A 13,622-nucleotide genomic window follows, 5' to 3' on the forward strand; every position below is an offset into this window, starting at 1 on the left:
ATATATTTTCTTAGATCAAACTCTTGTAAATTTCGATTGTGATCTAGCATGTACTTATCTGAATGTTTATGAATACATGACTTGCAAACACGCTTCGCACACACTGGTAAAAGATGGGTGTGCATAAATTAAAACACCAATAACAGGAAGTAAAATACAAATGTGGCTTACAATAATCAAATATACACATTCAAGGTCTCTTTTTAAAGCTCTGAAAATGCTCTGTTTTATTAAATACAAATCAAACATGAGAACATTGAGGGGAAAAACTTGAAGGGATAAAATGTTTTCAATCATTCTTTGGAGTTCATTGACAAGTCAAAACAAAAAGGATATACATCTACTTATAGATGCTGCCGCTGGAAGTTGCTTAATTGTGCTATTATTTCATTCCTTTGAGTCTTCCTCTAAAAGATCTCACCTTTTCCAGAATGAATGGATCCTGAACTTAGTCATTACTCTTCCGGCGGTTCTACATGCCCCCCACTCCGAAGTGAATACCCAAAGGAATAAATCAAGCCTTCTATGCACAAAATCCAGCAGTAACACCCATTTCTCAATGACACACTTAAATCAACATGAAGTTGTAATGAACACTGAAAACATGAACTACTGAAAAACGAATCAAAAAAATGGAATGATTATGCTTAGTTTGACATGAAAAAATTTATGTATATAAATAAATAAAAAATGAAAAAAATAAAAAACAATTTAAGCTAAAAGATCTGCCTTATCCTTTAAATCAAACCAGGATCAATATTCTTAATTAGTAACAACAGCAGACATGCATATTGAAATGATTCTTTTACAAACATCACAAAGGAATTATGAGTCCCTAATAAACAGGCAACAACTCTTTTAATTAACTCCTCATCAACAAATATGAGTTAGTGAGGGGTTAGGAGGAGAATAATGCAAGGAATTTGTAATGTTTCACTCTGCAGGTAATGACCATATTGACTCATCTCAACAAGCGTTTGAAGAGCCGACCACAAATCCAGCTCCCTGTAGATTCACTGCTGTCACAATATCAAGTGAGTTGCATACACATTTACTCTCATTTTGTTTCCAAAGGCTATCATGTGTAAGCTAATCCAACGGCAGAAATTTTTGAAAAAGTGTTATTACTGGGTGCTGAAACTGATATAACCTACATCACACAACTTCTACATGTTGGTACTTACATCAACATGTAGAGGAATACAAGAACACCACCTTGAATGGAAAACAGTTCTGTGAAAAGCGTGGCTTGGCTCCAAAGAATCTTTCCAAGAATTCTATGGTCTTAAAGAAATCCAAGAACAACTTTGACTGTCTTATCAATGAAATGTTCTTGATTAACGATCTGAGTCTTAATGTACAATCTGACTCACTTATTGCCAAAGTCTTTGTGTGAGCAAAATTTTGTCTTTTTAAATGTTTTGTTCTTGCTTTTATTCTTCATAGTTTTCTTTATGAAACTTAATTAGTTTTTTTGTGAAACTCTGTAACTAGTGTACATGATTGTTTTTTTAATTCAACATTTAATACACAGTACATTAATGATCATTAACACTTCTGGTTTTATGGTAGCTGATGATACTTCCAGCTGTCAATAATTACTTGTGCTGAAAAGTTTTACTTCAATTTAATTGTCCATATTGATTTCAGGATAAAACAGTACCAGCCTTTGTTATTGTAAGTACTAATTTATATTTGTAACTTCCAAGTGTGTTTAGGCTCTTGTGAAGTTTTTTTGTGTATGATAATTTGAATCATCCAAAAGCATAATTTCACCAGATGGGAGGTTTTTGGGAAAAACTGTGCCTGGGGTCTTGGATGCAAGACAGAGGGCACAGTTTTTCCCAGTGCGGACCAACCTTAGCTGGTGAATGACATTTTTATTTTTTTCTAAAACCTAACAAATGGTTGCAAAAAGAACCTGAATGATAAAGGGCTGTATCTACGGCAAGATTCTCCATAAACAGAACAATTTATAAGTGAGTAGATGGTAGAGAAAACAAGGGCAATGCAAATGAAAGATAGAGGTTTCATCAAAACATATTTATTTATGTAATGATATTAAAAGGTGATTTAAAAAGGCTTCCAAGAAAGCTTCAAAATATTTTTTCGGATACCGCCTGCTGTGAGCGGGCCAGATGGGAAGAATACTGCCCACTCTTGGAACCAATCAGATTGCAGGATTTGTAGAATACCGCCTGTTCACAAACTGAGAAAAAAATAAGATGGAATAAGTAAAAAAAAAAAATTTTTATTGAATTGCTACCTGTGCAAAACCTTAGATTTTCTTTCTTTTCCTATCTTTTTTGTTTTAAGAATTTTGACATGATATATCTAAGAATGGGTTTTCCACGACTCACTCTTGCAAAACAAGCAGAATTGGCTCCACAGCTGATGAAGTGTATTCAAGATAAACCGCAACCTCAGCAAGATTGGTGAGTGATTAACATATTTTGGTTTAAAATGTCAAACAGTTACAGTTCTCTCTTACTACAGGTAGTGATGAAGTAATGGTTCAGTCTCATAACCCTTTTCTCCCTCACACCAGACTGAGTTTGATCCATATTCTCCATTCTCTTCTCTATAAATTTCCTTGGTACTAGCAAGAATAATTTGTTTAACAGTCAAAGCTTCTTAGTTTAGTGATCATTTCCTTTATTCTCATTATCTTAAGTAATGATGCAGTAGCATTACTGTTGGGGGAAATTAGATGCTGGTTACTCTTAGGGTTGGAAATGTTAAATTATCTATTCATAGTCGCTTTGACTACTTTTTAAAATACTGTATAGATGTTGGTAGCTTGCCACTTGTAGACAGCTAAAAGTGAGAGCCAGAGACAAATGGAAAGCAAGTCTAGCTTGGCATATATTTTTTAAATTTAGCCTCCTGCAGCTGGTTTTACCAGTCTTAGGTCATTTAAAAGTTCCAGATTCCATAGAGGGAAGACAAAAGATGTTTCAATTTACGGAGAAGTCAGTGGTGGCTCAGATCTTAAAGGATTTTCTTCTTGATGTTCTGTTGATGCCATACAGGTGTGAGAGTTTTTGTCCCTTTCTATTTAGATGGAAGTCTTGTGTTGTTAAGTTCTTATAATTGTAGAGGCTGTTTTCAAATTTTATCTTATTTTGGCCAGCTATGACCATTATTTGTGATATCATTATTTGCGATGTAACAGCTGAACATAAAGAACAATGTACATGTGGCTTGTGTAGCACTTAACAGAAGTGACCTTAAAGTTTCAATTGTTGGCCATCATTCATGTGCAAATTAAATCTGATTCTGCAGTCTCAATCAATATCCCTCCCCTTGCCCCCCTCATTCCCTCTTTCCCCGCCCTCCCTCCCTTGGCGATCCATGGGCATTTGATCGTCATCCATGCCCAGGTGTTGGAAGTTTGAACATTGCCTGGGTAGGGTGGGGAATTTGAATCTGTGGAATACTTTCTTGTGATTTAATTTTAAACATGGAGGATTTTCAAGAAAAGGAGTCCACTTTCATAAGCAAATTTTCGCATTGAAGAATGATGTTTACAAGCAAAGAACTCAACAGCAGGGCAAAAAACTTAATTTGCTTAAATTTTACAGAATTCGTTGATCCCACAAAGAATTGTTTAAGGAAAAAATTGTGCTTGAATTAATAGGGAATTGAACCCAATTTTCACCATGGGCAAGGAGGGGGGGATTATTTGAATGAACCAATCTTCAAAAGTTCAAATGCTCAAGGGGTTACTTAGGGGGTGGATGTTGAAGCTTCTTATTGCTTAGTGCATAATGGTTTTGGCACACATCACTCTGGTTTGAAAACAGGCAAAGGGGCAGTCATTGTAGGAGAGATTGTTATTTCAAATTTCAGTCAACAAGGTAGGAGCCTTTCCTAAATGTGTATTCAATCAAACAGAATCAATGATTCAAGGATTCTTTTGCCACTTAAATGCTGTTCTTAGAATCAGTCTCGAGCAATGTTTGTAACCTTGTTTGTAGCACAACAAAGCGCAAGCCACGTGTGGTCATCATAGGGTCTGCATCCTCTCAGTCTTCAGAATCAAATGCTGCTGCTGAAGAATCAGACCAATCTTCCAATACCACCCCTGCTACACCTTCCTCTGAGGCTCCACCTGGATTGAGTTTAGCAGCTGTGAAACGAGTTACTGGTGATATCCCTCTAGAGCCAAACAAACTAGAACAGGTATATTAATCATCAGACATGTGAGAAATGATTTCTTTCATCCACTGACATAGGAATACTCACTTTAAAGCCGCTTTCCATACTAGCCTTGCACATCAAGGATTTTGATACATTGTTAATAACTAACTTTTACATTGTGTAAATTTTCTGTTGTCAACTGGTCACTTTTTCAAATCCAAAAGTTCTTTGCTTTACACCACAATGTAACACAAGGAAAGTTGTAGCACTCAGAGTGACAAAGGCATATAAGTTGTGCATTTTTTTCATCCATGTGCACAAAAAAATTGTATATGCATGTCTGACTATTCTGCATCTGAGCAAATGAAATTCGTCTGCACAGTTAACATATATCTGAGTGGTACTGTAGTTAAGTTAGAGTTTCCTTTAGCTCACACATGAACCTCCCAATGAAGGGACATCCTAGTACATACGGAAAGCTGGTTCACTGACACCTTGGTTTCACTCTTTTTTTTTTTTTAGATTAAACTTGGAATTCTGAAATTCCTAGCACAGGATTTGTTTGAACCCAGTGACATCATTTGTCATTTTCTGGTTGCTACGGGAGACACAAGACACAGGTATGGTATGCATGTCAATTTGTTTCATTGGCAGTAAGCTCCTCTCTAACCTTTGTACATGGATTTTTTCTGTGATGTAGTTATTGAAAACTACCCAGTTCTTCAAAAAAACAGTGAAAGCTAGTTTTCTTTGATTGATGTCAGATTTCAATGATATTTTTCTGTAAATTTTATTTTAGTGTTCTGGGTGTTGGGGATCATGAACTAAAGAGAATATCAAGGTGAGCACTTCTCTTCCTAAATCTTAAACTATAAGTAATTCTGTTAATTTTTTCTCTAGCATCTGAGCAGTCTGGTAGTCCTAACTCCTCAAATCTGATTGGCTAATTCTGTGGGCTTCAGCGGTCTTGATTTTTCCATCCGAACCCCAGACACAGACTACACTAATCTTGGCAATTGGCACTTTTCAATTGTTTCACCAAATACGTGTAATGATGTAAATATTGTAATATGTGACTCACAGTTATGGATTCAGAGTACAAAAACTATCAATGTACAAGGGCATTTTATTATCCTGAAGAGGAAAACATACCTCAAGTTTCAAAGTTTGCTGAAAGCCTTTCAAATCACATTATTTTATCATTTTTGACTCAAATGAAATAATGTTTCAGTGAAGTCTCTTACTTGTAGTTTGCATTACCTTCAGTTGGTTTTCTATGCTACCTACTTGCTAAAAAACTTGTCCTGTTTTTGGAGGATCTTGCCATAATTACAGCTCTAAATTACTTTGGTTCTCTTTTCACTCATTTCATTGTGTTCTAGGAAAAAAATTTTATTCACCTGCCTAAATTTTGGTCAATAATGGGAAAACTGTGTCCTTTGTTTTGAGTGGCACCCTTGGCGTATGACCTCAGGCAGTATCCAAGACTTTAGCACAGTTTTTCCCAATATGAACCTTGAGGCTGGTGAATAACGTATTATAACTGTCTTTGCTATTTGGGAACTATTTTGCAGCTCAACAGACTTTGAGAATCCAATGGTTGTAAATAAGATGCTTGGTATCTTTCAAGGAACTACACCTGTTGCTGGAGCTACAAACCAGGTATTCCTTTGGGTAGAGCTGTATAAAAATAAACTCTGATTTCTAAGAAAAGTTAATTAAACTGGCCCACATAGCAATCCACAAGCACAGTATATTTTAACATCAGTTTTAGTTGGCTTGATGCTGTTTAATTCCTAAAGTGCCAGTGCAAGTCATTTTCATGACGATCCTCTTCTTGTTGAGATTTGAAATGTTTTTCTCCAAGTTTGAAAGGTGTTGTGGCCACTTACTTTAAAGGGGAGTAGTTCCAAGAAACCACCTTATTTGTCTCTTTGATTTGAAAGTAAACACCAATTTACCACTTCTACTTTTCTCAGCTTCCAACCAAAATGTAACCTTGTGAAATTGTCTTCTAATGTCCTAGAAATTTGGCTGCAAACACAGTCACTTTTAACTTGATTACAGTTCCGCATTAGTAACTGATTTCTGAACGTGGTGGCACAGAATATTTTTCCAGATTGTAACTCAAAATGTTGGGGAACAGAATATACTTGTCGTCAAGAGTTGCCTCTTCAACTTCTCTCTTTTTTTCATTAATTTTAATTTACAAGGTTTACATGTATAATGGTTATTATATTGAGCTGAAGTTTGTGACCATGTTGGTAAGATTCTCAATGGTGGTTCATCTCTCAGTGAACTGCAAGTTTGCTGAGATTCAATCTGCCTAAAGGTTTTTTTTTTCCAATGTACATGTAACTGGAAAGCATGGCATAAACTCATGATATGAAAACATCTGACTTGGGGGAGTGGTGACAAAAATCACAAGCCTAGTCTTCTGGGGTCTCAATAGTTAGCCTCAGCAATATTAAACCCCAACAGTTTGCATCCACTGTCAGATTTATTTTGAAGACATTTTCCAAAAGATCTGATTGCTGTTTTGGATCTTGAATAACTTCTGTGCCTTTTCATTTTACATTGTTCTAATCAACTGCTGGTAATGCATGATTTCTGGAGCACTTCCTTAAATGAACTTTGCTTGTGATGTGGAGGTCGCTGAGATCAAGGTGAGATTACTTGAGGTACCCCTTTCCTGAACTATCTGTTTGCCTTTTTGCTCTACAGGCAGCACAAATCCTGCCAGATCAGAAGAGATCACCAGCAGGTATTAGACTGAAGCAAAGGATTTATCCTTACCTTCTGAGGTCCAGAAGGGCTGCTGATCAATTTCCAGCCTGTCTACAGGTACATATATATATGTTATTTGCCGGCTGGGAGGTCCGTATGGTGAAAAACTGTGACTGAGGTCTTGAAAATACTGCCCGAGGCCGTAGGCCGAGGGCAGCATTTTCAAGACCGAGGTCACAGTTTTTCACCATACGGACCGACCCTTAGCTGGTAAATAACATATTTATTGTTTTTAAACTTGACGAAATTCTTTCCAAAAGAACCCGAATGATTTATGGACGTAAATACGGCAAGATCTTCCATAAACTGAACAATTTTTGAGTGGGTAAATGTAGTTAAAATAGAGGTGATGCAAATTTAAGAGAGATGCCTCAGCGAAACATTTTCATTTCCGTAACGATAAAGTTGATTTAAAAGGCTTCCAAACAAACTTTGAAACATTATTTTTACAAGTATCTGTCACAATCTGACACCTGTCAATTAGAGAGCGCGCAAGAAAAAAAAAGCGTAGGAACATTTGAAAACCAACAGAACTAGTTTGGCAAGGACTGTCACAACAATGTTTTCTTCAAAATCAGTTATTGATCTAACGGAAAGTATTATTCACTCTCATCGACCATTCATTCATGTACGAAGATTTACCTCTGTTCATTAAGTAAACGGCGAGGAAAGTAATTGTGAGTAAATTCAATTTTTTTATTTTGAAGTTGTGAGAGTTTGCTCGTTTGTTTGCTGTAATGGCGTGTTTAACTCTGATCTTTCCTTCACAAAAACTAAATTCGAACGGCACACTCCAACGAGACACAAGGGAATGTAATGCGGCCTTTTCTCAAAAAATTCCTTCAATTTCTGTTGTGCAATTTAAGGTACAAATGTCCAAATTGAACGGAATTGAAAAGACTCACCAGGAGCATATATTTGTTGTAGAACTTAAATTAAAACTTCGCTCGCTCTTTCACTATGAACAAATTGCTCGAGAAAATTCAGATATTAAATGAATGAAAGTTCCATCGTTCAGTTTAACTGTAACCAAATACCTCACGTTTCAACTTTCTGGGTACTTTTTGTGAACGATTAAAATTAATTGCAGACGGTTTTTAGGCCGCTTGTCAACCAACGTAATGACACTATTGTTTATACAAATTCATTCTGAAACCAATATTTTTCTGTCAACCAAAGTGATTTGATAGAGAGAAAAGAGAGGATTCATAAGTTATTTATCGGCTTGAGGTAGTGACCGACGTGTTTGCTTAAAAATACTGCCCAGCCGGAAAACGAGGTATATTTATGAAAAATGACAACGAAAGTTGGGATGTACTCGGCGACTCACGAAAGCGTTACCGTGGCCCGTGGGCAGAGATAGGAAAATACTGACCGGGTAAAGAACCAATCAGATTGCAAGATTCGTTACCGTGCCCTCTAATAAAACAATAACTTGACTTATTTTACATCAGTCATGGCATTTGGTGACCACTCCTTCGGTACTCAGTTGATTCATGCCCAGCTGGGACCATTCATCCCCAGTCAATTCTATTAGTTGTTTGGTATTTATACAAATAAGGTTTTTTGTCCCCATACAAAAAACCAATAGGTTTGATATGGACAGAAACTGGGTATGAATTGTCTGAGTTTGAGCACAAATTGACTGGGTACAAAATGATAAGATACTTGGCATTCAGGTGAAAATTTCACATGACATAAGTGGTCTAAAGTGACATTTGATATGTGTTATTAGGCATGCCAAATAACTTAGAAACCTGAACAGACATTGGTAGATTGTTCTATGTCATGTGACAGTATCTTAGACCTGTTCTGGGTATTGAGTTAAATGATACAAGAAGATCTTTGGATGATAAGCTGAACATCAAATATTTGTTTCAATTCTTTTGTAAACTTCTCTGAAATTCTGTGTTTTAATCAATTCATCCAACTAATTCACCATTTCCTTGGTCATCATGATAGATTATATTTGACAGTCTCTTTGGCAAGGAGCTCAACAACAAGCTGAGGGTGTATGCTGTTCAATTTGTCCACCACATCTGTTTGTGGAGTTCTGAGAAAGTTATGAACATGATGGGACCTGTTCTTCTTGGTGGAATGACAAAATTGATCAATGAAGATAAACAGGTTTGTATAAGAATCAAGCAAGCTTGTAAATTCAGTCAGATTTCTCCTTGATCTATGTGGATTTCATTTACATTTTAAGGTGAAAAAAAAATAAAACAAACACAAAAACAGATATAAAAACAGAATTGTGTTTGAAAAGGATTGAGAGTGAAGCATGGGCATGAGCAGAATTAATGCATAGTTGTCATGTGAAGGACAATAGTTTTAAAACAGCAGGAATAATAATAGTCACTCATTTTGCAGGATCCAAATCTGAAACGATTGGCATATACTGCTATTGGAAAGCTAGCAAAGTAAGTGTGATATTATTTTCAGTAGTTTGTACTTATCTTAATTATTTTGATCAAAATTGGAATTATCCACTGATCAATTTGAAGTGGGGGTGGGGGGAATTTGAGCCATGCCTGGCTGGGGTGGAGAATTTGAACCCAGAATGTCAAGTCTTTCTAGCAAAATACAGGTGTTATGTTTTTAAATATGGAGATGCTTTAGGTAAATAGTTTACTTTTGTGAGGAAATGGCTTGGAAGAAGAAGGTCCATAGGCTTGGTCAATGTGTACACAATTTGCCTTTTACAAAAAAGTTGGATGGGGCATTTGAACACAATTTTTTCCATACAAGGATGGGAATTTGAACATACCAATCTCAAGGTTAAATGCCAGGGGAGGGGGGATGTTGATTGATGCATTACTTTGAGACATTTTGTACAATAGAAGTGGTGCTTGAAGGGTAAACATGTATTCTGTTGCTCATAGCTACATGAAACTTTGTTATCATAATCTCAGGCGCCTTCCTCAACTGTTTTGCAAAGATGTGGCATTAATTCAAAGGCTCTTCCAAGCCCTTTGTCAGGTTGGTTTGCTGTAACCTAGTAACATTATGCAGGTGAAATCTTCTGTGAATTTATGGGATTACTAAGATCACTGACTCTTCATGTTACATCCTCTAGGAAAAAAAACTTATAACAACTATTATCAATAACTACTAATTCTACAATCAACTATGGATTATATCTGTTATCTATATAAGGAACTTAAGCTTACTACCCTTGATGGTTGTTATTGGATTTCCTTGTCATTAACCCTTTAACCCCTGAGAGTGACTGGCATCTAATTTCTCCTTACAATATCACCCCTGAATCAAACATTAAGTCATGAGAATAAGGGAGATGATCAACAACCAAGAACTCTTGATTGTGAAACAAATTCTCCTTTTCAGCACTTTAAGAAATGTATGGAGAACAGTATGGAGAATATGCATACTGATGTTAGGTTGTTACGGGTTAATCTCTTTGTTTTTGCTTTCTCTATCAGTTGTTGTAAATTGTAGTAATATTGTGTATAATGGCAAATAAAACAAATTAAAATGTGAAATAAAGAAGTGTGTGGGTTTGGTGGAAGATGTGCTACATTGTTTTGAATGCTTAGTTCTGCATCCCTGAAGGAGACAGTCTGGGTAAAAAAATACTGGTTTATTTAGCATTTGAAAAAACTTGCCCAGCCACCTCTCTTTGAAAAGGGGCATGAATGAGTTGAATAAACTATGAAAGAACCTTAGAAATTGCATGCTTGGGGAGGGGAACTTGCAATAGACTACAACCCCATCAAGAAAAACTTGCCAGTGTTTTTTTGGTTGCAAGGTAAACCTTTTTGTTTTATCTTCCTGTTAGGATTATTGTGATATCTTTTGGTTCATTTATTATGTCGTACATGTCATCAATGTTATGTGGAAAGTTTAGCATTGTTCATGGGTCACCTAACCTTTACAACCTAACATCAGTATGCATATTCTCCATACTGTTCTCTTTACATTTCCTATGGCACTGACAAGGAGAATTTAACAGTTAATTGCTCCTTTAGTTGGTGAACATTTCTTTTATTATCATGATGTAGCAGTAAGGAGAAATTGGCTGCTGGTCACCCTTGAATGTGAAAGGATTAGGCCACACTAAACATCTAAAATAATATACATACATATTGTTGTGTTTTAGGAAGAATCTGACAGTCGTCTAGCAGTTCAGGAAGCATTATCTATGATGGCACCATCATATAAGAAAGCAGATGCCACTATCCTGGCTTTGATAGAAAGTCTTATACTCAGCTATGTAGAGCAGGTAATTTTTACAAATTTCACATGTACATGAACATTTACATATACCAGGGAGTACCTACATGACGTTGTACTTTTCTCAATGCGAATTCTTTCAATTCTTTACACAGTCATTGGTATCAAAGGCGCAAGGGTCGCAATTTTATGTGAACGACAGCATAGTGCTTGTCCATTAATTTTACTTAGGTTTAAAATGTTAGAGGATAAAATTACAGATTATTCAAGGGCTGCTTTGTGGTCTGGGGTTTGATTTGGATTATACGAAAATAAAAGAGGCGAGATAAACAATGTTCCTCCACTTTATTTCATTCCAAAACAGCAAAAATTAAAAGAAAAGTAAAAATAACAACAGATATAGGGACCTGGGCCCAGAAGTCCTGGCTGTCGCATGACAAGCTTGCCAGTTGTAATGCACTGCATTCATAGCTGTTGAGGAGGCTGCATTTGTAATAGAAGCTTAGAATTGCTTGGAAAACTAGCATGAAAAGAGGTGTTAGTGCCACATTGAAACTGAGATTTCGTTGTCAATTCTGGCAGTTCAATGACTTCTCCTTCGGAGACAAAACATCGAAATTGAGGTCAAGAGCGACAATTTTCTACACAGTTGTTCGTGGAATGATCATTGTCCCCGTGAGGAGACTCCTATACATATACTCCTATACATATACTCTCCCATCCTTTGCAAGAGGCATCGGTTTCAATAACTTAGTTGGGGTTCCCCCGTGGTCATAACTTTTCCATGTTAGGCTTTCAGTTTGTCTCTGCACCTTCGCTCTGACGAGGGGCTAACGCTCGAAATGTCAGCTGTACAACTCTTTACGGTGGCCAATTTACGTTATCAACTCAGTTGATAATGCCAAATTACCCTGTCTCTATACCTTAAAAGTTACTCCTTTACTGGGAAAACAGCCTGGATGGAGGAAGTGAGGTGTCCTAGGAGTTTGAAAAGTCCCTTGATTGTTGGGGTGGGATTGATCAGCAGTTGGTGACATTCCTTTCTGACCTTTTTGAATTTGTGTCGAGGAAGGGAAAGAGTTAAATTCATTGATCCCTCAGAAAACCTCAGAAACTCGATACTGGTCCATGGGGTTAGAATTGATTTTTAGCATGGGTGTATAAGCCGCATCAATGTCGGGTCTGGGAAATCTGCAGCAACTTTTTTTTCTCTCAAACGATTTTGAGGGTTCCGGGAAGTATCGAGAAAAGTAGCCAACTGCTCATTCGCCCGCCAACGTGAGGAGGATGATGGGGAATCCTCATCATGTTTTTCATCAATCTTTCGCTCAAACGTGGTTGTTTAGGTTGAGGTGGATTAAGCTCCCCACTTGTGTTGGACATTGTATCAACCATTGTCTTAGCTGCTATATGGGCCCCAGGCGCCCCAGCTTCTATTGTTTAAGCCTCGGATTGTTTAGAAGGAGCCTTGAGCGCTCCAGTTTGTTGAGGATCATGCTCAACATCAGCTTAAACACTTAGAGCCGAGCGAAGCAAACGTATCGCTGTGGGATAGACAAAAATGCTTTCCATTAGATCTTTAGCTCGGCTTGAGAAGTACCTTTCTCCATTGTTATTGGGGTAATTGATTGAGATCCAGTTGCAGTAGCCATGCTTTTCCAGGAGCGAAATAAAATGGCGAGTTGATCATGCGACAGTCTTCTGGGATCTAGGTTCCCACAGTTGTTGTTATTTTGACTTTTATCCTATTTTTCGCTGTTTTGGATTGAAATAAAGTGGTGTTACATTGTTACATAGAGACAATGCTTTCATTGACAAATTTTGAAAGTATACATTTAACTTTAAAAAGTAATGCCCATTTTTTTAGGGCATGCTGCGATTTACGAAAAGAGAACTTATTTGCTGGTATTATGTAGGGCTGTATTATCTATCGAAGTCTTTAGATACAACTTCCAGTGGATAATTCAGTGTTTATCGCTTCAAATGACATCTCAGGTTTGGGAAATTTATTTTTCCAAATCTGTGATGTTATTGAAAGAGTTAACCGTTACGCAAGGACATTTAAGGAAAGTTTGCAGTGGTCAGAGACTACGATAAGTAATGTTAGACTACACGACTTGTTTTGTCTGTTTGTTTGTTTTTTTGTTTGGTTTGTTTGTTCGTTTTTTCTTATCAAAACGAAGAAAAAAGATACAGCATTTAGTGGATAATTCAGTGTTTATCGCTAGAAATGAAATCTTAGACAAGGAAAATTTATTTTTCCATTATCTGTTATGTTTAAAGAGAAATTCATTCGGCAAGGCTATTTAGGGAAAGGTTTCAGTGGTCATATATCACGATAAATAATGTTAGACCACACGACTTGTTTTGTTTGTTTGTTTGTTTTTGTTTGTTTTTGTTTGTTCCTGTTTGTTCTGTTTGTTGTTATCAAAACGAACAAAACTGTTAAATCGGCCGAAGACAACCTTTTAGTGAACTTCTTTGAGCGTATATGATCAATG

The 13,622-nt window shown here is 36.7% G+C and overlaps 1 protein-coding gene across 1 annotated transcript in view; it reads left to right on the forward strand.

Annotated features, from left to right (window-relative positions):
- The window catches only part of LOC113681776 (proteasome adapter and scaffold protein ECM29), a 40,342-nt gene that overhangs the window by 1,594 nt on the left and 25,126 nt on the right, over positions 1 to 13,622 (forward strand). Inside the window, exons 3-15 of the mRNA XM_027198892.2 lie at positions 945 to 1,034; positions 1,651 to 1,677; positions 2,317 to 2,435; positions 2,883 to 3,032; positions 3,981 to 4,185; positions 4,666 to 4,763; positions 4,943 to 4,984; positions 5,718 to 5,805; positions 6,868 to 6,987; positions 8,893 to 9,057; positions 9,301 to 9,350; positions 9,843 to 9,909; positions 11,048 to 11,170. Coding sequence (XP_027054693.2) covers positions 945 to 1,034; positions 1,651 to 1,677; positions 2,317 to 2,435; positions 2,883 to 3,032; positions 3,981 to 4,185; positions 4,666 to 4,763; positions 4,943 to 4,984; positions 5,718 to 5,805; positions 6,868 to 6,987; positions 8,893 to 9,057; positions 9,301 to 9,350; positions 9,843 to 9,909; positions 11,048 to 11,170 — 1,344 coding nt within the window. The remainder of the gene's footprint in view (positions 1 to 944; positions 1,035 to 1,650; positions 1,678 to 2,316; positions 2,436 to 2,882; positions 3,033 to 3,980; positions 4,186 to 4,665; positions 4,764 to 4,942; positions 4,985 to 5,717; positions 5,806 to 6,867; positions 6,988 to 8,892; positions 9,058 to 9,300; positions 9,351 to 9,842; positions 9,910 to 11,047; positions 11,171 to 13,622) is intronic.

This window comes from Pocillopora damicornis, chromosome 11 (assembly GCF_964200805.1).
Source record: "Pocillopora damicornis chromosome 11, jaPocDami1.2, whole genome shotgun sequence".
In the NCBI taxonomy this organism is placed as follows: domain Eukaryota; kingdom Metazoa; phylum Cnidaria; class Anthozoa; order Scleractinia; family Pocilloporidae; genus Pocillopora; species Pocillopora damicornis.